Source organism: Phytophthora ramorum (assembly GCF_020800215.1).
Source record: "Phytophthora ramorum isolate Pr-102 chromosome Unknown Phyram_PR-102_s0002, whole genome shotgun sequence".
NCBI classification, from domain to species: Eukaryota; Oomycota; class Peronosporomycetes; order Peronosporales; family Peronosporaceae; genus Phytophthora; species Phytophthora ramorum.
The window spans coordinates 1982968-2006764 of NW_027150648.1; the positions used below are offsets into that span (position 1 = coordinate 1982968).

At 55.5% G+C, this 23797-nt stretch overlaps 12 protein-coding genes across 12 annotated transcripts; 6 read left to right on the forward strand and 6 right to left on the reverse strand.

Annotated features, from left to right (window-relative positions):
- Positions 1 to 653: 653 nt before the first annotated feature.
- KRP23_2030 (Transcription elongation factor SPT4) lies at positions 654 to 1196 on the reverse strand (the record flags this gene model as incomplete). Its single annotated transcript, XM_067886710.1, has 3 exons — positions 654 to 760; positions 843 to 898; positions 979 to 1196. The coding sequence occupies 3 exons, from the start codon at positions 1194 to 1196 to the stop codon at positions 654 to 656; spliced, it is 381 nt and encodes a 126-aa protein (XP_067749368.1).
- A 1314-nt stretch (positions 1197 to 2510) lies between these two features.
- On the forward strand, positions 2511 to 4597 carry KRP23_2031 (uncharacterized protein; the record flags this gene model as incomplete). Its single annotated transcript, XM_067886711.1, has 2 exons — positions 2511 to 2545; positions 2608 to 4597. The coding sequence occupies 2 exons, from the start codon at positions 2511 to 2513 to the stop codon at positions 4595 to 4597; spliced, it is 2025 nt and encodes a 674-aa protein (XP_067749369.1).
- A 184-nt stretch (positions 4598 to 4781) lies between these two features.
- Positions 4782 to 7127, forward strand: KRP23_2032 (Trafficking protein particle complex subunit 12; the record flags this gene model as incomplete). The annotated part of the gene is made up of 4 exons (XM_067886712.1): positions 4782 to 4879; positions 4939 to 4997; positions 5076 to 6466; positions 6540 to 7127. The coding sequence occupies 4 exons, from the start codon at positions 4782 to 4784 to the stop codon at positions 7125 to 7127; spliced, it is 2136 nt and encodes a 711-aa protein (XP_067749370.1).
- Positions 7128 to 7145: 18 nt separating this feature from the next.
- KRP23_2033 (La-related protein 7) lies at positions 7146 to 8096 on the reverse strand (the record flags this gene model as incomplete). Its single annotated transcript, XM_067886713.1, has 3 exons — positions 7146 to 7648; positions 7733 to 7866; positions 7936 to 8096. The coding sequence occupies 3 exons, from the start codon at positions 8094 to 8096 to the stop codon at positions 7146 to 7148; spliced, it is 798 nt and encodes a 265-aa protein (XP_067749371.1).
- Positions 8097 to 8883: 787 nt separating this feature from the next.
- On the forward strand, positions 8884 to 10363 carry KRP23_2034 (Acyl-CoA-binding domain-containing protein 4; the record flags this gene model as incomplete). Its single annotated transcript, XM_067886714.1, has 4 exons — positions 8884 to 8992; positions 9064 to 9144; positions 9214 to 9336; positions 9417 to 10363. The coding sequence occupies 4 exons, from the start codon at positions 8884 to 8886 to the stop codon at positions 10361 to 10363; spliced, it is 1260 nt and encodes a 419-aa protein (XP_067749372.1).
- A 105-nt stretch (positions 10364 to 10468) lies between these two features.
- KRP23_2035 (Meiotic recombination protein DLH1) lies at positions 10469 to 12563 on the reverse strand (the record flags this gene model as incomplete). Its single annotated transcript, XM_067886715.1, has 17 exons — positions 10469 to 10553; positions 10619 to 10650; positions 10721 to 10761; positions 10823 to 10910; positions 10976 to 11042; positions 11111 to 11187; positions 11252 to 11309; positions 11360 to 11397; positions 11462 to 11500; positions 11560 to 11600; positions 11674 to 11719; positions 11784 to 11828; positions 11895 to 11944; positions 12014 to 12101; positions 12164 to 12184; positions 12251 to 12488; positions 12547 to 12563. 17 exons carry the CDS (start codon positions 12561 to 12563, stop codon positions 10469 to 10471), a joined length of 1071 nt encoding a protein of 356 aa, XP_067749373.1.
- A 288-nt stretch (positions 12564 to 12851) lies between these two features.
- KRP23_2036 (Mitochondrial import inner membrane translocase subunit TIM44-2) lies at positions 12852 to 14656 on the reverse strand (the record flags this gene model as incomplete). Its single annotated transcript, XM_067886716.1, has 6 exons — positions 12852 to 13070; positions 13135 to 13326; positions 13398 to 13446; positions 13513 to 13581; positions 13641 to 14128; positions 14216 to 14656. 6 exons carry the CDS (start codon positions 14654 to 14656, stop codon positions 12852 to 12854), a joined length of 1458 nt encoding a protein of 485 aa, XP_067749374.1.
- Positions 14657 to 14923: 267 nt separating this feature from the next.
- KRP23_2037 (ATP-dependent RNA helicase HAS1) lies at positions 14924 to 16729 on the forward strand (the record flags this gene model as incomplete). The annotated part of the gene is made up of 1 exon (XM_067886717.1): positions 14924 to 16729. One exon carries the CDS (start codon positions 14924 to 14926, stop codon positions 16727 to 16729), a length of 1806 nt encoding a protein of 601 aa, XP_067749375.1.
- Positions 16730 to 17061: 332 nt separating this feature from the next.
- KRP23_2038 (Secreted RxLR effector protein 90) lies at positions 17062 to 18108 on the reverse strand (the record flags this gene model as incomplete). The annotated part of the gene is made up of 1 exon (XM_067886718.1): positions 17062 to 18108. The coding sequence occupies one exon, from the start codon at positions 18106 to 18108 to the stop codon at positions 17062 to 17064; it is 1047 nt and encodes a 348-aa protein (XP_067749376.1).
- A 1540-nt stretch (positions 18109 to 19648) lies between these two features.
- KRP23_2039 (Zinc-type alcohol dehydrogenase-like protein) lies at positions 19649 to 20920 on the reverse strand (the record flags this gene model as incomplete). Its single annotated transcript, XM_067886719.1, has 1 exon — positions 19649 to 20920. One exon carries the CDS (start codon positions 20918 to 20920, stop codon positions 19649 to 19651), a length of 1272 nt encoding a protein of 423 aa, XP_067749377.1.
- A 458-nt stretch (positions 20921 to 21378) lies between these two features.
- Positions 21379 to 22035, forward strand: KRP23_2040 (uncharacterized protein; the record flags this gene model as incomplete). The annotated part of the gene is made up of 1 exon (XM_067886721.1): positions 21379 to 22035. The coding sequence occupies one exon, from the start codon at positions 21379 to 21381 to the stop codon at positions 22033 to 22035; it is 657 nt and encodes a 218-aa protein (XP_067749378.1).
- Positions 22036 to 22407: 372 nt separating this feature from the next.
- On the forward strand, positions 22408 to 23572 carry KRP23_2041 (Pyruvate dehydrogenase E1 component subunit beta-1, mitochondrial; the record flags this gene model as incomplete). Its single annotated transcript, XM_067886722.1, has 2 exons — positions 22408 to 22864; positions 22950 to 23572. 2 exons carry the CDS (start codon positions 22408 to 22410, stop codon positions 23570 to 23572), a joined length of 1080 nt encoding a protein of 359 aa, XP_067749379.1.
- Positions 23573 to 23797: the final 225 nt, after the last annotated feature.

Genomic DNA, 23797 nt, shown 5'->3' on the forward strand with positions numbered 1-23797 from the left:
GTCATTGAGTGCAAAGACTTCCCCAGTAACCGCTCCGAGTGTAACAACACCTCCGAGGAAACCATCCTCGGCTCAGTTTGCTCGCACGCCGGCCAAACCTGAATCGTCAAACCCCACACCTGTCCAACAGCAGCAGTCTGTCGCAGCTCCAGGTAACATCAAGAAACCTACGAGTTCCTTGGCCCGACCACGGTCATTCGTGAGTGCCATGCCAGGGTCAGCGTCGGTAAAGCCAGCTCGATCGGGTTTAGCAAAGCCTGCAGTACCCTCGGATATGCCTCCATCCCAGCCCCAACGATCGTTGCTACCACGGCGAAGCTTTATTGTGGCGCCAACCCCAACAAAAGAGACTACCGGAAGTACTTCCACAAGTTCCATTCCCAAGCGTGCTGAGCCGAGCGGTTTGCAAATGCCACGAAAATCGTTTGGATTTCGACGCACGGCGTCAAAGCAGTAAGCTGTGTAAGACTACATGTAGATAAACCTGTTTGCGTACGTTGTTCCCGTTCGAGCAAGCTAGTAGCAGTGAAAGTTAGCAATTCCCCCTCCACTCGTCGCAATCTGGGGCTTTCATTTGGCGCTGCATTAAGGCAATGCTAGATGCAAGCCTAATTACGCGGAGGCTGACGCACACGTAGTGCAGTCTCGAGCACCTAGTTCTGCACGCGATAGGGGATGTTTCTGTCTTCGAGGAAGCGCTTGATCGAGTCGGGCAACTCCCCTGACACTGACACAGCATAGATCCCCGGGATCAGGCGAACTGCATTAACATTATTCGCAAAACGCAAATTGTCAGTCCTCCAGCACCAAGTACCGCAGCCCACACTTGCATCGTCACGCACCGATGCGCTGCCACTTGGCCACCCAGCTCTCCTTGGGCTGCATCATGGCGATCATGCTGCAGTAGGTACGTACAGCATTGATCAGTCATAACCCACTGAAGTTAAGACACCGTAAGCAGAAATAGATGCGCATTACCCTTCAAAGTAGGCGGAAGTGCACTCGGCCACGCGCTGGCGGTTGTCGGCCATCTGCAGGAAGGCGCAGTTCTCGCAGCCCGTGTCGTAGAACTGCGTGAAGGTCTTGATCAGCGAGCACGTCATGCAGGCGCGCAGCTCGCGGAAGGTGTTGGGGATGTCCGCGTGCTGAAAGCTCTCGTCCAGCTCCTCTTCCTCCTCGTCGCGCATCCGGCTCATGGTGGTCGTCGGCTAAACTCCACTGAGGCCGTTCCTATCGGCCGGCAGTTCGTGTGGTACACATACTCGATAAGGTTCGATTTGAACGACAATAATGGAGTTGCCCAAATCAAGTGTTGTAGCACATGTAGCGGAGTAATACCCCTCTTTCATTTTAATAACGAGAAGCAACTTGTCGTTTGCCGAGCTCAAACACGAGTGCACTGCAGAAAGTATATAACTTCATAATATACATATGCAAATGAGATCCGACGATTTATTTGGCGGGTGCACGCCTTCTCCCACGCATGTGCACGTTTATCAAGATCCCGCTTCTTCGTCAAGATGTTTATTAAATGACGCTGAGAGAGAGAGAGGGAAAGCCCGAACTCAGTCCCGTGTCCAGGTCATTATTATAGCAGCAAATCAGGGCAATCAATCTGAAGGTTAGTGTCGTTGTTGTACGTTTCCACATCCATGCCACCAAGCAGAAGATGTACAGGTCGTACGGCGGTGCCGGCAGCATGCGGTCAACGTTCAATGCAGCTCTGCTGGTACATCTCGAAGAGTGTAGCTACCTGTACATGTACTGTACAGTCTGCATCACATTGGTAGCACTCCTGGTGTGACGCAGGGGGCCTGCGTGCTGATCACCGACCGAGGTCCGATGCCCAGCAGAGAGGATGTCAAGCCAGCAGTGCCTTGCATCAAGCTTGATTCAAGGGGCCTCCTCCTTGGAGACTGAGAGACTCAAGATGGTCTCTGAGCAAATCCTGGTTGAGGCGAAAAGTCGGCAGTGACACGAAGGGGCAACGTGTTGCAGTCTGGCCCTGTAGCGCGGCGTGTTTATCGGGGCCACGTCGCGACTCGCGATCGCTGCCATCGCCGCGTGCATCCTTTGTGTGTCCCGCTGCGCTAGCCCAACAAGTGCCGCGGCAAGCACTGAATACTTGCGCGCACCAAGTAGCCAAAGTCTGTGTGGCTTGCAGTGCAAGTGAGTCTGCTGAACCCCTACCCACAATGTTACTTTCCTTTTTACACGCGGTTATGTGCCTCGTCCTGCTTGGCGTTCCTCCAGCGCGCGGCCACGATGGCTCTCGGGCCGCAGTGTGTAGGCGCCATTCTTGCCTCTTCCGCCAGACATCGATAGTCATCTATGTCGTGGCAAGGAGGCTTGCGTTGCGTCCGTAAAGACGTGGGGCCCCCGAAAACGAGTGCTCGATTCTCGACGGAGGGCCTCTATCTTGGTGCTTGTATAGTTATCTTGCTATTTGTATGAAGTTGCACCGTGACGCGACGCACGAACGTACATGCAATTTGCGCAGACCTTGCTGTATGCTGGCGCCGCATCGCAGTCAGATCCCGGCATAGTGAGAGCCTGATAGAGAGGGGGTGGTTGGTGGGTTTTACGCGTTTCTGCTCTGGCCTCCAGTCCCAGTTTCCCCGAGAAGAAGAAGAAGAGAGAAGCCCTGGACGCCATGGATCTCTCCATGATCCTCAGCCCCGCCGTCGACGAGGCCCCGCCCGGCCCTCCTCCGCGCGAGTGGAGCTCCGATGAGCTCCAGTGCGCCGTGGCGATCCTCCAGGACTTCCAGCAGCCGCCGAACGAGACAACCGAGCCGCCCAGGGGGCTCCAGGACGGCACGAACGCCGCTCCATGGCCGCAGTACGCCACCAGAAAGGAACAAGAAGAGTACAAGCAAGAGGAGGACGATGTTAAGCCATCCATCTTTCGTTTGAACGACGAGGTCCAAACAGCAGCCGAAGACGGAAAGGAGAACAGACGAGGAGAAGCCCAGCAGCAGAACTCTTCCTCGTTCGAAGTGTGGGGCGACGACAGCACGTCCAAGCTGGACCTGTTGGTCCAGGCGGATGCCCTGATCAAGCGACGTCGCTCAAAAGCATCCCCACTTGACAACGCGCAGTATCTGCGCAGTGGTGTGTGGTCTCGAGCTGAAGAGGAGTACGCAGCGGCACTCGTGTCCTACTTCCTCCAGGGACTGCTCGACTTGCCCGAGGGCACGACGCTGCGGAAGTTCCTGGCTGACCAGCTATGCTGCAACCGCCGCCGCGTCTCGATGAAGCTAGGAACTGAATCGCTTGCGGGTCAGAAAATCCCCAGGAAAGTTGGAGCCTCCGTGTTTGTGGCTGTCCAACCTCCACCGAGTGATGAGGACCAAGAGGAAGTTGAACGTGTACTGGAAGAGCTGCGAGAAGCCAGCTTCAGCATCGGACTGGGGCGTGGCCGCTACCACAACGACCATGACGACCATCGCCCCCAACGCAGACACTTCAACCTGGAGGATGATGAAGATGAAGGCCTGCATGGCCAGAAGAGACAGTCATATCGAGATGGCCTCAAATCAAAGCGCGGCAAGCCCACAATCATCCGCACCGGCTTCGAATCCCCTGAGGAGGAAGAGTTTGTCACCACATTGCTCGAGTACTTTATGACCGGAGTACTCGACGTGCCTGAAGGCACGAAGCTTGTGGACTACCTGTGCCAGCAGCTCGGCTGCACGCCAAAGCAGCTGTCCATGAAACTAGCTCCGCAGCGTATGGGCGAACGTAAGTTCCCGGATAACGTCGGCTCCATCACGTATCGACGCAAGGAAGCAGGAAATGCCTTACCAAATAGCTTGGACGATGACAACTTCTCTGAGGAGTTATTTGAAGTGGAGAGCCGTCTGACAGAGTTGCGACTAGCTCATGAAGAGGCACACAAGGACGCTCCTTCTCCGGTGGTGACGCCCGTAAAGCGTGAGCGCAAGTCTAGCACAGCCAGTGTATCCAGCACAGGAACCGCCAGCGTGACCAGTACGCCGAGCGCAAGTCCTGTGCGCCCGTTCCGGCGCAGCGGTCCGTGGTCTCATGACGAAGAGGTGTATGCAGCGGCACTAATCGACTGTTTCTTCAAGGGAGTGCTAGACATTGCCGAGGGCACTACCCTTCGAGCCTTCCTGTCGTCTCGGCTGTGCTGCAACCCCATGCGGATCTCAAAGAAGCTCGCGAGCGAGTGCATCGCTGAGGTTCGTATCCCGAAAAAGCTGGGGAGCTCGACCTACGTGCTCCGTGGTGAGGTGACTCTGGAGGAGCAGGCCGAGGCGGAGGAGGCTCTGCGAAGCTTACAGTACACGTACCTGCATTCGAGCTCGAGACGCGGCGATTCCTTGGTGGGCACCAAGCGGTCGAGGTCGTCTCGCATGGGTGGGTATCGATCGCGAACGGAGATCGCACCAGTTGGTTTCGACTCCGATGCTACCGAGTCCGACTCCGATGCGCATAGCGTCGCTTCATCGCAGAAGCTCCAGAAAACGGAGAAGGTCCTCTCGCCAGCGCAAGGAACGCGACAGAAGTTTCAAGAGCACCACTCCAGGCCGGAGCTGGTCGTGCCGGCAGTACTGAAGCAGCAACTGGCATAAGCTGTGGAGAAGGCGCGAACAGGACAAGTTATAAGTTGATGTGTTGCAGTTCCCTTTGACAAATGCCATTAAGTTCATATAGCATTCCCATGTGTCTTGCCGTCGCTTCAGGGCACCACATTTTCACTTGGCTCTGATAGGGAGAAAATACCCAATACAAACTCCGACCCGCTTGGGCATCGCCATGGCTGGCCGCTTCCCCCCGCAGCAGCCGTCGATGGCCCCTGCGCAAGACCCAGCCAATGCGTCTGCAGCAGCGAGACCTTCCCCCTTCGCTTCCGGGTAAGCAGACATGTCTGTGCATGTTGCCTATACGCTCCGCTCTAACTTGCTTGTCAAAGTCCGGTAGCGATGGTGAATCAGGTTCGACCTGGTTTCGGCGCTCCGGGGCAATTTCCAGGTACGCCAAGCGGCATTCGTTGTTAAGGAAGTGGCTGGCTTACAACCGATTCATCTGATGATTCACTTCGTCCTGCAGGCCACGCGGTGCGTGCTGCACCGACGCAGTTGTCCACGCCTCTTGTGCCCCAGAGGCATCTATCGGCGTCTAGCACCTCGTCCGAGCCTACGCCTTCACTCTTTGCTGACACAACTCGGACCCAGTCCGACGCTGTGAGCGATTTATTTGGCCAAGCGCCCCCATCGGTTCAGTCTGGGGCCGATCTTTTCGGACAAGCATCGCCTCAGCGGTATCGATCCAGCACCGACCCGTTTGGCAGTCCGTCCGGACCAGCGCCACCATTTCAGATGCAGCAGGCACATAACGAAGTACCAAGGGAAGCTGGTCGAACATTGCCAGAAGAGTTGTTTGGCCAAGTATCTGCACCAGGGCAGCCAAGCCAGCGGTCCTACGAGAACTTGTTCGGAAGTCCAGAAAAGGCGTCAGCTTCTGGGGAAACGGCTCCGAGGTTGTCGCGGCATTCCTCACTCAGTTCTTCGCAAAGCCCAACGCCGTCGCCTTTCAGCAGGTCTCTGCCCCCTCCGGCCCAGCCTCGACTCAACCAACAGTACACCTCATACCAACAGCCTCCGCAACAACAACAACAGTCGTCTTCACGGTCATTCGGACAGCCTCCACCTCCTGCGGCGCCATTTCTGGGCTATGCGGACAACACGCGGTCCCAGTCGTTCCGTGCTTCTGCAGCACCAACGTCTACGCCTGGGTCGCTGTTCCCCGACGCGCGTATCCCTTCACCAGCAAGATCAGCATCCCCGGCAGCCCCCGTGGCTCCTCCTCCATCTCCTCCTCGAATCACGCTTGAAGCCCCATCTCCAGACGAGTTAGTTGACGAATTTTTGAAAATGCCTGTCGATGAGCGCTTTGCTGGGGCTGAAAACGCAGCCCCGCCCGCAAGTAAGCTGCTTCTCGCAGATATCCCGGACACAGTGGAGGACTTGGAGACATTGTATGTGCAGAAGCGATGGAAGTCCTTGACGAAAAAGGCACTTTCCATGCTGCAGAGTCCATCCAAAGACATTAACGTGACGCTGGAAATTAAGTCTTGGTGGCTTGCCGGGCTCATCAAGGAGGGCCACTATGACAATGCGGCGAGTGTATTGGACCAAATCGGGAATCTGGATGAGATTTCTATCGTAGGCGGAGGAACCCCTTTTGTTCCGATTCGTCTACTCCTGCTCCAGGCGCTGCTAAGCAAGTGCCAGGGAAAGTCTGTGAATCACGAAAAACAGCTATTCCACCTCATAATGCGACTACGGAACGCAATGCAGCAGAACGAAACGATAACCCTCCTTGGTGTCGATTTAAAGGCGGCCGCGCAATGGCTACGAATCGCGCAATTTGCGCTCGCAAACCACCTCGTGCACCAGCAGAAGTTCATGCTCGCCTTACGCATCTGCTCTCAGATCGATGTACGTTCTGGCGAATTGGAAGCACGCTGTATTGAGTGACTTACAACGATATTGCTTGCATGTGCCGTAACAGGTTCAGTACTTGGGGGATGAAGAAAAGGTGATCGTGCTGTCCCGGGTGGGGCGTATTCGTCTGCAGATGGGTGATCTATCGTCGGCGGAGAAACTGTTCGATGCTGCTCGCAGTCACACCAACCAGTTGAAGGCAGGCAGTAGTGCTGGCGTAACGGCGAAAGTGCTGGGGGAGCTGGAAGCACGCCTGCTATTGAATGACGGCCTGCTGCTCTTTGCACAGAACAAGCTGCAAGAAGCGCTGAGTGCATTTGACTCCATTCTGTACGTGCAGAACACACAAGTGCCGACTACCGAGAGTACCGACGCTGAACTGTTCGTGGAGGAGGATGTGGTTTGCTCAGCTGTCAACAATTATGCGATCTGCTCGCTCTACAGTTGTGATGTGAAGGGAGCCGTGGCTGCCCTGGAGAGAATGATCAGGTCGAACCCGCAGCGATTTCTCAATGGCGTAGTCGTTTTCAACCTCAGCTCGCTCTACGACCTTCTGTTTGACAACGCCACGAGCAAAAGCCGAAAGGAAATGATGAAGAAGATTGCCCACCTGTACGACCTGGAGCATGTCGATCCGGCCGCGTACCGCATTTAATGGGAGAACAGCGTTTGCTCATACTTTCTGCTTCTTGGATGTCTCCTGGTTTTCGTTCCCATCGCTGCCAGCAGGTCCTTCCTCGACGTCGCCGTCGCCAAAATGAATATGACCGCTCGTTGCTGGTTTCCGGCGCTTCTTCTTCTGTTTCTTCCCAGCAGCATCAATGCTCACCGAGTCGCTGTTCTTGGCATCGTCCGGCGCATTGCTGGCGCTCACCTTGTCGCTAGCTGTTGCATCTACGCTGGCCAGCCGAAGCTTCAGCTGCGCCTTCATCTCGAGCCATCGAGTCTTACTCATCACGCGGATTCCTCGCAGAGCTTCATCCGAAGCCTTCGCAGCAGCCTCGTCGGCCGTGCTCTGTTCGGAGAACTCCACGAAGCCAAAGCCCTTGAACTTCTTGCTCTGCGGGAACCTCGGCAGACTCACCAAGTTCACCTTGCCAAACTTGGAGAAAGTTCGTCGCAGCGAATCGTGGTCGTCGGCGGTGTCGAAGCTGTCAACGTAGATGGTGCGGGCGTCTGTAGCCAGTGAGGGCACAAGACGCATTAGATCACCGCACCCGATACAACTACAGTAGACCTCACTGCTGGAGGGCAGTGTACCTGCTTCGTGGTCCTGGCCAGTCGCTGGCACAACCTTCGGCGCAATGGAGGAGCGCGCGCGATCAACTCGAATCGCCGATGACTTCTCGGCCTCGTCCAGGATCATGCGTTCCGTCGCCATGAGCGTCTTCAGTCTGGCAATGCAATGCAATCATTCAGGCCCAATGGAATCGTGTCATGTAACACCGCAGCTCGAGACGCACTTGTTGAAGGAGAGGAAGACGCGCACGGGCACGAAGCCCTGCTCGTCCATGGCCTGCTGCAGGAACTTGTCCTGGCGGAGGTTGCTCTCGCTCAGGTAGAACTCCAGCTGCCGCTGCAGCCGCTTGCGCTGCGACTTGCCCTGCTTCCCTTGCGGCTCCATCCGTGTCTTCGATCACTTGTGAGTGTAACCTATACCGTACCCCACAGGCTTACGATGTAACTTATAGTGTACCCCAACGGCAACTTGAAGCAGTCGCAATTTGTCGGCACCTCTTTCTTGCTGCTCAACAGCGCGCTTGCTAAAGTATCTCCTCGGCAAAACCGCGTGGCACCGAACCATATGGGGGAGACCAAGCAATAGCCGGCGTGGATAGTCCGCCCCCATTTTGCTCGTCGCCGCGTTGTGCGCCACTTCGTCGTCAAACAGGCATGCATGCACGCACGCTATGGCAGACACGACAAGGTGTTGCTACTGTACGTTGCCAGGCAATACGCTGCAGCGCAAGAAGAGTGCTCGAGCTGCAGCGACCGTTTACAGGCATGCCAATGCCCTTGGCGAGCCGTTTCCACGCTGTAAAACGTGAGCAGCGGTCAAATGAGCAGTAGCAGCGGCAATACTAGCAACAACAAGCTACGAGCTTCAACAGCAACAGCAGCGGCAGCGGCAAGCTGCCGCAATAACTTGTTGGCACTGGCAATAAGCTATAAATGCGCCGGAGACATGCTCCACGTCACAGATGATCGCCCACCTTGGGCTAACAATGGCATGTTGAAGAAAACCGCCGCGAATCAGAAGAGCGGGTGCGACCCATCTATAATTAACTCGCCATAGATAGATGAAGTCGAAGCGACACAGTGGCACTCGACTCGGAAGAGAGGAAACGACTGCACGGCACAACCGAACCTGCCACCCCGAGCGCACTCGCTCAAGACTTCTCCACACAGAGATGTTCGACGACCTGTTCAAGATGCTGCGCAGCCCGCGCTGGGTCAACTCGCCCATCGCGCGGCGCTTCGGCTTCGGCTCCGAGCTGTCCTACGAGGAGGACGACCTGGGTGCGTTGAATCTGCGACTCGCCGGGAGGAAGAGAGAGCTACGCTAACTTGATTTCCGTCTTGTTCTGCAGAAGACACGCCGTCCAACTGGACCAAGATCTCGAACTCCGGCCACCGCCCTCCCGTGCGCAGTGGACACTCGTCTCTTGTTGGTGCGTCGTAGACTTAGTGCAGCCTGCTTGGCGCTGCTTGCTTACGATCGCATGTTGTTATCCTTGCAGTCGGTGACATGATGTACGTGTTTGGGGGATACAACGATGGCAACTGCCACAACGACATTTACGCGTTCGACCTGATCCGCCACCACTGGCTGCGCATCGAGACGTCGAACGGCATCTCTCCCGGTATGATTTGGCGCATTCGCATGCACTGTAATAGGTTGCAGATCGGTACTAACGTCGTCACTCTTGGGTATTTGCTACAGATGGTCGCGCCTCACACGCCTGGTGTGCATCCACGGATCAGACAAAGCTTTATCTGTTTGGTGGGTCAGGGCCGCACTGGGGACAAACCAACATGGGCAAGCTGCTGCAATTCAGCATCCGCGATAAGAACTGGACGATCGTCGAGGCGGAAGGCACGCAGCCGCCGCCCGGATACGGCCAAAGCCTTTGCTCCATCAACAACAAGCTGTACCTCTTCGGTGGCACTTCGGGGCACGTGTATGTGAACGACTTGTACGTCTTTGATGAAATCACGAAGATCTGGAAGAAGGAGGAGACTGGTGGCAAACGCCCCAGCCCGCGATACAAACACCAAGTGGCTGTGCTCGACAATCGCATGTACGTCGTGGGCGGCGGGCTCTATGACCCCCCAAAGGGGCCCATCGACACGTACTATCTCGATGTCGACACGCTCGAGTGGCACGAAGTCGAATGTGGCGGCGATATGCCAAAGTCTCGTATTGCACACACCATCACGCAGTTGTCAAGCGACCCCAACCGACTGATTATGTTCGGAGGGCGCGACGACAGCGGCTCACGACAGAACGAGCTCAGCGAGCTGAACTTGCGGACTGGAGAATGGCGCATCTACTACGACGAGGAAGGGTTCCAACCTGATGCTCGAGACTTCCACACAAGTGTGGTGCACAACGATCAGATCTTCGTGTTTGGCGGATCCAACGGCGTGGAGCGCAACAATGACGTTTTCCGCTACTCGATGACCCACCAGCCGTCGACGCTGCTGATTCTCGCCATGCAGGTCCTACACCAGCATATCGACTACATTTCAAAGGAGGCCTTGGAAGCGTTGCCGACCGAGCTGAAGATCGGCGTGGAGAATATCAACCCCGACGTGGAGTGTTCCTTCAATCCTACCTGGTACATCCTAGAAGACCAGAATCAAGATAATGCGGCGCCAGTGATGTAGAGTGCCGATGCGCGGCTCCGCAGATAGATTGTACGTTAGATACCCTGCTAAGATAAATTATTCCACTCAAAAAATGAATGCCGGAGTTGCAAGAGTATTCCTGAGTCAATCGTCCGAGTCCGTGATTCCACCTGCATATAGTTGAATTGAGCACTCGGCTTCAGGCATGCATGGGCTGTCGATAATTTTGCTGCATGACAGACAGCACATTAGCGAGCGAGCGAAGAAGAAAGAACAACGTAGGGTCATCAATACCAGGTGCGATTTTCAGCCCGCCCCTTCTTCATCTGCATTTTGTCGTAGAAAGCTGGTTATAAGGAGGATGCTCGTTGATCGTGACATTTCAGACGAGCGTACCAGGACGCGCGTGTGGACTCCATGGGACATCACGTGGCCCCCTGCATCAGCCACAGCAGTTCAGTTATGTTCCTTTCAGCTGCAATTCCGACCAATACGTACCAGCGGGCTTCATCGCTGCCCCGAACATCGCATTGACCCCAGGATCTGCCATCACTTGGTTAACCACTAACACTGCAATGTTGAATTCCTACGTTGAGTAAGGTTGTTAGCCCCAGCCGCCAACTTCGAATACCAAATAATGGCGCTCCCCACCTCAGCGTGCTTGACAAGTCGAACGAGGTGTTGGTTCAGCCGCTGCTGCCTCTCGCTCAGCTCTCCTCTATCCACTGAAGCGTCATTTACCAGCGCGAATGAATTTATCAAACAAGAAAATGCACCAACTCTCACCTTCCAGTGAAATCCGTGCGAAACAGCGCAGTCACCGAGTCGATGATCAGCAGGCGAAATGGTCCTTGGTCAGGATCCTGTATCAAGCAGCATTTGTAAGCACGTATAATCATGTTTGCTTCATTCATTGATGGCACGTACTGCGAAAAGCACGCCAAGCTTGATCACGAGATCCATCTGAGCGTCGTGACTATGAGCTCTACAAACGAGGTTAGATGGCCAAACAATATCTTCACTAAGATGTCCTACCTTGCAACAATGATGTTGTCAAGGACATCATCGGGGTCCTGAGAACCAATTGAGACTAATCGTTAAATCACTTCAAGACGACTAGCTGGAATACCAGCTTACCAAATTGTATCTCTCCCTCGCAATCTCGGCCACTCGATTCTGTGCACAGGCAAATTAGTTGCTCTACTGGTATGGCACCAGCACTTGATTCACAATACCGGTCGGAACGTTCCCTCGGTATCAATGAAAGCGATTTTCCCTAGTCAGATAAAATGGTAAAAAATCATGCTTCATCGATTAAATAATACTTCGAAGTACAGCTCTAGTCATACCAGCTCCTCCACCCCGAGAACGAGGTAACTGTGCTGTTACACAAAGCTGCAGAATCACACGCTACTGTCAGCGTGTTGACTAGCATAGTGCATGGATTAAAAGGAACTACCGTGTGACACAACTGGGTTTTGCCAGTTCGGAATTCGCCATGAACCTGCAGACTCAACCCACACGTCAGGCCGTCCCGATCAGCAAATCTATGTGTTTTTTTTATATGTACCTCCGTGACTGACATCGTCTCCAAACCACCACCAAGAATTTGGTCGAGCTCTAGAACGCGTTCAGCAGCATAACATGTCAACGTGGTAAAGCATGGCAAGCAGATCCAGCGTCGCTCACGTCTTGATCCAGTGGTGATGAATATCTTGTTCTGGATCTGCTGGTACAGCGTATTGGCCGAGATAAATCCACTCTTCTCGGGCATCAGCTGTGATGTCAAGATATTAGCCCCAGCACATTGCGTCTGTCTTTCTTCCGCTCTCGGCCTACCTTTTTGCCTGCTAGAAGAAGCTAAACACACACCGTGACATGTAAAGCGATTTTCAGGCACCGCAGCAGGGCGCTACAGACAAGTACCTTGTCCCTTTTGGCCTCGCTGATCCCTTTCACCCCCAGCAGCTTCCTCTCGGACACTTGAAAGAGCTGTCCGATGGTTGCAAAGCCGTCGTTCTTGAGCTTGGCAATGTCTGTGGTGTTGATACCGGCGTCCTGAAGCGTATCGATCGGCTCATACGAACGCAAATTGTCTTCTTCTTCGTCATCGCTGTCGTTGATGCACGGTGGCGCAGCCATCTGCAGTCCCAAACCACGTTGGCTGCAGAGCAAGTGAGAGGGCGGCGCTTAACCCCTCTTTCGTATACAAGTGCAGTCACCTTCTAGAGATACCCATTGTGTGTAGTTGTGCTGCCCTTCTTGGTATCCTTCTTGGGCTTGGCCGTGCGGAATTGGAAGTGAGAGCGCGCAGTGGGGGCCGATCGACTCGGTGTGGAACAGAGTGATGGTCAGGGCAACTTCAACTTGGGCACGTTGAAGTGGATGTGCCGGCTTTGTACCGATACGCCGGGCAAACGAGATATTTGTTGTCTATTCACGGGTTCATTCGCTTTCTCGCTACATCAACCCAGCAGCATTACGACTGTCGCATTCTACCTTCGTGACGCAGAGCCTCTCTGCTTCTCTAATAATACCGGCCGCCACGCTGCATGTGCAGGTCCACGATTTTCCAGCGGAGGGTCTCCTGCTCGTCGTCGTAGTCGCGCTGGAAGGCGAAAATGTAGTAGTACGCCAGCACCTCGTCTTCAGACCCTTCCACAACTTCTCCCTCTCGGTTGCGAATGCAGTTGATCTGCTGCGCCTGGAACCGCATCAGGATAATGGGAGCCTGCTTGTCCTCGGCCTATACAATATCAGATTATTAGCATTCGAAGTATCAAAAGCACAACCACAGGAGGTTCTCGTACCGTAGCCTCGATGACTTCCACGTTGTCAATGCTGAGCACATGAGGGTCCATGACCAAGCCCTCAGTCTTGCGCTCACGGATAGCGATGTTCACACGCGAGTACGCCGCCTCACCGAACCATTTCTTAAGGTCACGGCTGTTACCACGCAGGAACGCCTCCAGCACTCCAGGCAACACAATATCCTCGATGTTCTGTAATTGTGCAGGTGAGGAGCATAAGTACTCAAAGTTGATGACAAACAGTGCAATACATATAGCCGTACCTCCTTCCACTCCTCCAGGATGAAGTCAGGCTCAGCGCGACGGATTTCCCTGAGTAGAACCAAAGGATCAGTATTACACCGATGAAATGCACCCTTACAATCAGCAGCGTCTTACTTAATAGCAACTCCCATAGGAGTTTCGCCGAAAAGGCCATCATAGATCGATGACAGTCGGTACACCCACCTGATGAAAACAACACGTCAGGCTTGAAACGACACCCAAAGTAAGGGACTTCAACGTACGGGTTCTGGCTGGTCTCCCAAACCTCGAGAACCTCTTCCTGAGCGTCACTGAATTTGTCCTTGACTTGTTTGGTTGTCTTCTGCACCTTCTTACCGGCCTCTGTCTTGGCAGCCTGCTTGGCTGCATCCAGGATGCCCTGGATAATCGGAGCTTCACGGAAACGAGCACTCACACGCTGCCAAGCGCTTTCCTCCTCCTTCACTGCCACCAAAGCGCTGGTACCAGTGTACTCAGCAGCTTCCTTCTCATCTCCCTTCGACTTCTTCGGCGTCTGCATAGATGGAGTGCGAACCGAAGCCAGAGCTTCATCAACCGTTTGCTTTTCCTTCTTGCCGAACAGCTCTTGCGCAGCCTCCTTCCACTCGTCGCGCAGCTGGGGAAAGTTGCTCGGGTGGATAATTTTATTCTTCTGGGCGGCGATGCCGGCAAAGAAGTTCTTTACAAATGAACGAGCGCTTTCCGTAGACTCATCCGCCTGCTCGGTTTTCTGCATGGCAAGAAGCAGCTGATTAGAACCACCGTTGGGCAAAAAGATAACGATCAGCAGAAAGATCTAAGCACAAGTTGAACGCACCTCGTCGTCCTTCTTAGCCTCGCCCTGCTCGGCTCCTTCTGCAGCAACGCCAGACACCTCCTCGCCAGCAGGCTCTTTCTCCTCCTTCTTCGCAGCGGCGGCTTTCGCGGTCTCCTCGTACGACTCCTTGATCTTCTGTGAGGCCTGCGAGGCCTGCTCCTGGAAGCTTTTGGCGGCCTCCTCGGTCATGGAGCTCACCTCACTCATCTTCTCCTTGGCGGCCTTTTCCACGTTCTTGAACTGCTCCTTGGTCTTCTCCAGCTCCTCGAAGGATTTCTTGAGCTCCTCGTTCTTCTCCATCTCGTTCTTGAGCTGGTTCTTCAGGTCTGAGAAGAAACCCATGGCGCGCGACTGCGACTTCACTTGCGAGCGCGTGAGTTGGCTGTTGAGCAGCACGGAAAGGCGCGCGCGGCGCAGAGCGCGCGTGGAGAGGCGAAGCATCGAGAGCGGTCGGCGGTGACGGATGTGCGGCTGATGGCAATTGGCGGGTCAATTAGAGTGTTCCAGAAATGCGGTACATAGCCGTGGTCCGAGTTTCAGCCAATCCGGAGGCTCCGTTTGACACGCCGCGTCCCAACCAGCCAAACGCACACTGATAATCGCGCTCGAGCTTTGCTACGCGCTCTGCGGCATGCGGAGTTTTGATTCGTGGTCACTGCTTCAATTGTGTGAAACGTCACATTCCACTGGTTGGCGCAAGTCGGCGAAATGGGCAAGACGCGCCGCAAAGGAACGAGCTCGGCGGAGGACAAGTCTCCGGCCGTCAAGGTCGAGGAGGTCGCTGTGGTGACGACGCCCAAGGTAGAGGCCGCCGTCGACGTGGTGGACAAGAAACAGAAGAAGAAAAAGGCCAAGAAGGTCAAGAAAGAGCAAAAACAGGAGGAGGCCGAGCAGCAGAAGGAGGAGGAGCCCGTGGAGCCCAATGTGGACGACGAACAGGATGAGGAAACGGAGCAGGCGCTGGCGGAAGCCGCTAGCTTGGCTGAGAGCGCCGTGGATGAGCGTTACTTCTCCACTGAAGACTTCGCGTCGCTACCGCTGTCCGATCCCACGCGAAAGGCGCTGGCTGACATGGGCTTCTCCAAGATGACCAAGATCCAGTCCAAGTCGATCCGCCCGCTGCTGGCTGGCCAAGATTTGCTGGGAGCTGCCAAGACGGGCTCTGGTAAGACGCTGTCGTTCCTGATCCCCGCTATCGAGCTGCTGCACAAGGTGCGCTTCACGGCGCGCAAGGGAACGGGCTGCATTGTCATCTCGCCCACGCGCGAGCTTGCTTTGCAGATTTACGGCGTCGTGCGCGACATCTGCAAGTACCACTCGCAGACCCACGGTATTGTCATGGGAGGTGCCAACCGTCGTGCCGAGGCGGAGCGTTTGGTGAAGGGTGTGAACATTCTGATCTCCACGCCCGGTCGTCTGCTGGATCACCTGCAGAACACCAAGGCATTCATTTACCACAATCTGCAAATTCTCGTGATTGATGAGGCCGATCGAATTCTTTCTATTGGTTTCGAGGAGGAGATGCGCCAGATTATCAAGTGCATTCCCAAGGAGCGCCAAACGATGCTGTTCAGTGCCACACAGACGAAGAAGGTGGAGGACCTAGCTCGTCTGTCGATTAAGGAGAAGCCTGTGTACGTGGGTGTTGAAGAGGAGGACACCAAGGCCACTGTCGCTACGTTGGAGCAGGGGTATGTTGTGACTCCCAGTGACAAGCGTTTCCTGCTGTTGTTCACGTTCCTCAAGAAGAACCTGAAGAAGAAGGTCATGGTTTTCTTTTCGTCGTGCAGTGCTGTCAAGTTCTACGGTGAGCTGCTGAACTACATCGATATTCCTGTGCTGGACATTCACGGCAAGCAGAAACAGAACAAGCGTACGACTACGTTCTTCCAGTTCTGTAACGCGAAGACGGGTATCCTGCTTTGCACGGATGTGGCAGCCCGTGGTCTCGATATCCCGGCAGTGGATTGGATTATTCAGTTCGACCCGCCTGATGATCCGCGCGAGTACATTCACCGTGTCGGTCGTACGGCGCGTGGAGCGAAGGGCAAGGGTAAGGCCCTTCTTATGCTTCTGCCGGATGAGCTTGGCTTCCTGAAGTACCTAAAGGCCTCCAAGGTGGCTCTTAACGAGTACGAGTTCCCCGTCTCGAAGATTGCGAACGTTGAATCTCAGTTGATGAAGCTTGTCGAGAAGACGTACTACCTGCACAAGTCGGCCAAGGACGCTTACCGTGGATACTTGTTGGCGTACGCGTCGCACTCGTTGAAGGGAATCTTTGACGTGGGTTGTCTCGACCTGCAAGGCGTGGCCAAGTCGTTCGGGCTCCAGGTTCCACCCAAGGTGACGCTTCCTGTGAAGACGAACGGCAAGACCGGAAAGCGCAAGGGCACATCCTTTGACAACGACGGCAGCTCCCGCGGTGGGAAATTCCAGCGCTCGGGGCACGCATTTAGTGCAGACAACCCGTACGGCAAGCGTGCATCGGGTGACAAGCGCCAGTTTGCCCACTGATAAGGTTCGCTGGTTGCTACTATGTAAACAACGGCTTTTGCCACTTCACGTTCCTTTTTGCAATATAGAGCGAGCTACTTACTGAGTTGTTGTCTTCGGTGTTGGCATGATAAGTTTCATGGACAAGTGCACAAACAGGAGACTTCCAACAGCAAGGTGAATTAACTTCATTCCATTATCCGAGCATTGTGTTACGCCTAAATGTTTTCAATGCTGTGCAGTTGAATATTGGAGCTACACGTACATGAACATGATGGACATTGCGCTCTGAAGATGAGCGACCAGCACAAATGCAGCAGCGGCGTCGTCACTGGCACGTAGTTCACGCACACTCAACGATGACGCTGACGCTGGCGGCGATTGAAGCCGCCTCCGTTGAATCCTCCTCCGAAGGCGTTGTTGCCGTCAGCGCCCGGCGCCCCACCGCCGAGGCCAAATTGACCTCCAGCACCACCTGCGAATCCATTAACGCCGCCAGCCCGACCGAAGTTCCCCATCGCACCTTGGCCGCCGACCCCACCAAACGCATCGCCACCCTGCGGACCGAAACCCATTTGCTGACCGCCACCCAGACCATTGCCGTTGAAGCCGCCAAGTCCTGCACCACCAGCACCAGCGCCACCGAGCACGCCGCCACCAATACCACCCATGCGATTTCCACCAAAGCCTGCACCCAGACCGCCCATTTGATTTCCGCCAAAGCCGCCGCCGTTCGAGGGGAGCCCGCCAGCACCACCCGGACCGAAGCCAGCACTGAAGCCGTTGTTGTTGCCTGCGATACCAGCTGAGGTCGGAATCCCAGCTCCACCAACTCCGCCATTTTGCACAGGTGCTGCAGCTGCTCCGGGTTGCTCCGCTCCAGTGGCACCAGCATTGGCAAAGCTCGTCGGTGCTGGCGTGACCCTGGCTCTACCGGCCACCGTAGCTGCAGGAGTTGCCGCTGGACGTTCGCGCACAGTCGTCGGAGCAGGTGTCACAGCTCCGCCAGGTCCGCCAGGGCCGCTAGGGCTACCAGGCCCACCAGGTCCACCAGGACCACCTCCAGGTGCAACGACGCTACCAGGACCTGCGACGTTGGTCGATGAGCCGATGACGGCAGTGTTGGAGCTAGCCACCACTGTGGACGGAACGCTCACGGGGACGGGGATGAACTGCGGTACTTCCACAGGGACCGGAACGGCGATCTTCTTGACTTTCTTGACATGGTGATGCACCTTTCTGTGCTCGTCGGCGTCTTCGGTCGTTGGCGTATCTGCGTTTAGTCTAAGACCACGAGCTTCGTGACGGAGCGCAGGTGCATTTGGTGTTGTTTGCGCTGTGTCCGTCACGACAAGAGTGGAGAGTGCAAGAATGGCAGCTAATGCGGTCGCGCTTTTCATGGCTGCGTTCGTGGGGTGGTAAGTGGTGAAGAGAGAGCGACGGGTGCTTCGGAGCTCGCAAAATGGAGAATGAACCGCTGTGGCTCTCGAGTTTGACGGTCTTGCGTTGGCCATCGAGTTATTTTCCCGTGACGACGTTGCACAAATAAATCTGCTACACTACTGCCGCGAAAGACGGTGAGTGACCGAGCTTTTGACGAAGTAGATGCAGTAGATGCATTCGCTTCCCTTCATTCCAATCTTTTAGAAGGATGGAGAAATGAAGGAACACGTGACCACACCTATTGCATCACGCTAATCGCTTTTGTAAATTTTCTGAGAATTTTTGTTGATTGAGGTCATGAGCACGCAGCGCACTTATAAATGAACTACGATCTGTGCATGGGAGCTCTGCATCTCATTTCGCGTTTCCCCAACACAACGACAGTCATGAGGGCTCCTAGTGTGATGGTCACTGCTGCGTTGCTCATGTCGGAGGGAACCCATGCAATTTTCCGTTTGCGCGGTGCGGAAGGCGCTGATAGTGGTGCTACAACTGAAACATTTGACTTGAGTTTCTCGGACGTGAATGCGCTGGCGCCACCTGCTGCATCTCACAATATCAGAAGAGGTGACCAGACTCCTACTCCTGATCCAGCTTCATCAAGTCCCGTTGAACTCGGAAATGGTCCAAGTGGAGCCCACGTAGACGATGCTAATGAAAGCTTAGTCGTTTCAAGTGATCCAGTCTCGACTGCAGCAGCAGCAGTCGTACCTGTCGCACCAGTACCGTCCGTATCTGCTCCACCAAGCCGTCGTGAAGTCCCCGCGGTGTCGCCTGCAACTATCTCTATTGACAACGCGACTTCTGCTGCCGCTACAATTTCACCGGCCATTGTACCTAAGGCACAAGAGCTCGACAAATCCCAAGCTAACAGCACTTACTCTCAACGGATTGAAAAGGCTTCCCCTGGTGCATCGGTTGACCCCAGAAAAGTGGGAAAGCTTGTTGCACACCCCACCACGGATCAATCTTTGGATGGCAGAAGCGTTGGAGCGAATCGTGCCCGTGAACCTTACCAGCCAAATGCTTGGTTTGGCCCCGAGGAGTCGAGTGGCAGTGCGTACGGATATCGATCTCGACCATTTTATCCACAGAATTTCCAATTCTTTGGAGAAGTGCGTCGTCAGGTTGGTTGGCCCAACTACATGTCTTTCAACAGTCGGCCGCTCAAGGTATCGCGTGCGCAGCGAATTGAGCTTTGAGCGTTTGTATATTTGTTTTAGCTACGTATATTTGTTTTAGCTGTGTAGAAGTACAGCACATATAATTTCATGTTGTTCTGAACAACTTGTTCACTCGAGTGCTTCTGCGTGGTTTACGTTCACACGAAACGGCGTACCAACCGCAAAAGTCATTCCTTAGGCGGCAAATACCGCATCGCTAAAATCACGAAAAATAAAGCATCAGACCTCCACTACCGCTATTAGTTTCAATATCCTCCGTGTTTCCGGGTGGAGAGCCTATCTCCAAGAGAGAGTGCTCACGTCTCCGGGTCACTTACGACTTGGCACGCATCTCGTGAGGCGCAACAAACACCTTCAGGAAGCCGCTGTCCTTCTTGGCAATGCGGGAGTACGCCTCGGGCACCTCCTCAAGAGCCAAACGGTGCGAGATGAGCACCGATGGATCGAGCTCGCCACTCTCGATCGCGTCAAATACCTGGGGGTAGTACTTCTGCGCTGGAGTACGACCAGCGTTCACCATCACACTCTTCATCGCGACGTGACCGATAGGGAACGACTGCACCGAGCACATGTAGTCCGACACAATCGAGATGTGGCCACACTTGCGCACAATCATAAGCATCTCCTTGAACGTGTCCGTGGGCTCAGGCTGAGTCTCCATGCCGATCTTCTTCTCCAATTTAGCCATCCACCCGCTGGACGCGGTGCAGCCACTTGCGTCAACCACGGCGTCCGCACCGGCAGGCGGCAGCATTCGCTGCAGCTTGGCAACCACCTGAGCACTGGACATATCGCGGCGATCCACCACCTCCAAGTTCATGTGGTCGTGTGCAAACTTGAGTCGCTCCGCGCAGTGTTCCACCCCCAGCACAGTCTTGGCGCCACGCAGCTTGCACCAGTGAGCTGCCTGAAGTCCAATTGGACCAAGACCCCAAATCACCACACAATCACCTTCCTTAACCTTGGCCATATCCACAGCGTGTAGCGCAGTTACAGTCGTCTCCACTCCCAGCAGTGCCTTGTCGTCGCTCACTCCCGACGGCAGCTTGAAGCAGTTCATGTCACCGAAGGGCACCCGCACGTACTCGGCCTGCACACCGGGGACATTCCCCAGCATGCGCGTGCTGCCAAGCACGGCAGCAGGAGCCCAGCCACCGTACGTTTTCTTGAACTCCTGGGACGCGTTCGTGCCGTTGCAGGCAGCATATTCCTGTCTGCGGCAATGCTTACACTTTCCACAAGCAAGCACGAAGCTCACAGCGACGCGGTCGCCCACCTTGAGCTTGTTGACTTCAGCGCCTACGCTCTCGATGGTACCCACGGCTTCACTGCCCAGTACCTGGTCCTTTTCCAGTCCAGCAGGGTCCCCGCCACACACGTCGGTTGCGAAGTCTGGGCTCACAGAGCATGCGGTGACTTTCACCACCACATCAGAGGCTTCCATGATTTTCGGCTTGGGAACGTGCTCCAGCTTGATGGACTTGCCCGTCCACACAACGGCGCGCATGCAGCCTGCCGGGTCCTTGGAGCAAGTATCTCCCCCGTGGGTGTGGGCGCTCGACATCATCTTGCTGGCAGTATCCATGATGGCGTCGTTGGTTGGTCAGGTGTTTTTCGTACTGTCTTCGAATCGGCAAAAGCAATTATGAGCTGTGTGAACCAGCAGCGCCGCTGCAATCCCCCCCAACCCAGAGCGCTATGACGGGCTCTCGTCCCAGAGCAGCCAGCCACCGTGAAGATATCGAGAGAGAATAAGACATTCCATTGCACAAGGGACGAGATGCAAAGCGAAGAAAGCCCCGTTGGCCTTTGCAGAAGCAACGCTGACGTCGTTTCGCAATAAAGTATAGGAGGTTTTATTATCTCTCAAAGGTTTGGTTTCTTAACGGCTTCAACATCAATGCTGTCATGCTGGTTATTGTGGGGACCGCATGCGATTCTCCAGAAAGAAACGACACTCGATCCCTCTCGCTTGAGCCGTCTCTCATTCCGCTACTGCTCGTCCAGCCCAACTGTCAGCAACATACTGAGTTGCAGTCAACCATGAAGCTCGCAGCTATCGCCATCGTTGCCATCGTAGGCGTAAATGCTGCCGAAAGAAGAGTAAACGGCGACCTGACGCATCGCGACCTTCGCGTTGAGACATCGGCCAAGATGTCTGTTTCCGACGAGATTGAAGCGAACCTGCGCGACGACAATCTCGGTGCCAGTGAGGATTCCTGGGACCACTGGGAAAACCACTTCGAAAACCCATTGCCACGGAGTGAGCCATGTAGCAGTGGCTCCAGTTCTGCTAACGGCGATGACGAGCACGGCCCTACCGTTGGAGACCTACCTGCGGCAGCTCAGGATTTGCTCCAGACGGCCGAGTCCGTGGCGACAGCGGCACTGCCGTTCGACGCCGAGCAGGCCGAATCTTTCTTGCTCCCCGCCGGTCTCGTGGTGGCTGCCTTGTTCGTGGTCGCGATCGTTGCCGCGCTCATCGGCGTGCGGCGGCAGCAGCTCAGCGAGCCGATGTTCGGACCTGTCGAGCTGGCGTCGGACCTTCCGGACCCCATGACGGCCTCAGCCGCGAGCGAAGCAGGCAGCGCATGCGACGACGACAATGAGGAAGAAGACACGGGCGTGACGATCCTCGTCGACAGCGGCGAGGAGGAAGAGGAGAAGGAGGAAGCAGATCGTAGTCGTAGCCCTGCATAGCACTCATCAAACAAAGTATGCTTTCTCATTCGCTTACGTCGCGTGGGGCCTTTCGCTCCACGCCTCGACACTTTCATCCATCACCACCGCCTGCACAAATCGAGCGTGATGGTTTCCTCTTCTATAGCGCGTCGCTCATAGAGCGGCAGCATTCTTGGTGGGTGTGTCGATGATCTGCGCACAACGACGTCGTCTTTGTTACCCAACAAACCAAGCAGCCCAGCTTCGTACTTAACGTGGACGGCTCCCGAGTGATGGGCAGCCTCCCCCACGTATGGTGCTTGGAGCTCGCCCTCCGCAGACCGTGATTTCCAAGTTTGCGGCGTCAGAAGCAGACCAGCTCCCCCCTCCCTACCCAAACAAGAATTGAATATGGCTCTCCGTCGCGTCCTGACCACCAGCAAGGCCTTCAAGGCGGCCCCGAGCCTGCTGCGCCGCTCCATGGCCACTGTGGCCGACGAGATGACGGTGCGTGACGCGCTCAACACGGCCATGGACGAGGAGCTCGCCCGCGACGACGAGGTCTTCCTCTTGGGCGAGGAGGTGGCCGAGTACAACGGCGCCTACAAGGTCTCCAAGGGCCTCTGGGAGAAGTACGGCGACAAGCGCATCATCGACACGCCCATCACGGAGCAGGGCTTCACGGGCCTGGCCATCGGCGCCGCCTACCACGACACGAAGCCCATCGTCGAGTTCATGACGTTCAACTTCGCCATGCAGGCTATCGACCAGATCATTAACTCGGCCGCCAAGCAGTTCTACATGTCCAACGGCGACATCAGCGTGCCCATCGTCTTCCGTGGCTCCAACGGCCCCGCTGCCGGTGTTGGTACGTATCTTTTCGCCTTTTGGCACGCATGAATGGACCCTACGGACGCTAATTTGTGTTGCTGCTACTTGTTGCGCGTCTTCAGCCGCCCAGCACTCGCAGTGTTACGCCGCTTGGTACGGCAGCGTGCCCGGCCTTAAGGTCGTGTCCCCGTACGACTCGGAGGACGCCCGTGGTCTGCTCAAGGCCGCCATCCGCGACCCCAACCCGGTGGTCGTGCTGGAGAACGAGCTCCTGTACGGAGTCTCGTTCCCCGTGTCCAAGGAGGCCCAGGACAAGGACTTCACGATCGAGATCGGCAAGGCCAAGATCATGAAGCCCGGCAAGGACGTCACGCTGGTGGCTTTCTCTCGTATGGTGGGTGAGGCCCTTGAGGCTGCCGCCATCCTGGCCAAGGACGGCATTGACGCCGAGGTGATCAACCTCCGCTCGATCCGCCCGTTCGACCGTCAGGCTATCATCGACTCGGTCAAGAAGACGAACCGCATCGTGTCCATCGAGGAGGGCTGGGGTCAGCACGGCATCGGTGCCGAGATTGCCGGCATCATTATGGAGACCGAGGCTTTCGACTACCTGGACGCCCCCCTTGAGCGTGTGACTGGCACGGATGTGCCCATGCCGTACGCCGACAACCTCGAGAAGTTGTGCCTGCCGCAGATCGAGGACGTCGTTGCCGCTGCCAAGCGCACGGTGGCCCGCAACCTGTAAGCAAAGCACCTCAGAAACCGTGAGGAGCGGACCATGGACAACGTCGTCGTCCCCATCTCGATCTGATCGCAACAACCTCGCGCTATGAAGGAAAGCAGGGCGAGAGCTGAGCACTCGCTCACTGACGACTGCGCGGCGATGAAGCTTTGTGCGGAAGAGCAGAAGAGGGTGGAGTGGTTGACACTAGCAAGGGTGAATAACTAATCGAACCCGATAGACCACAGC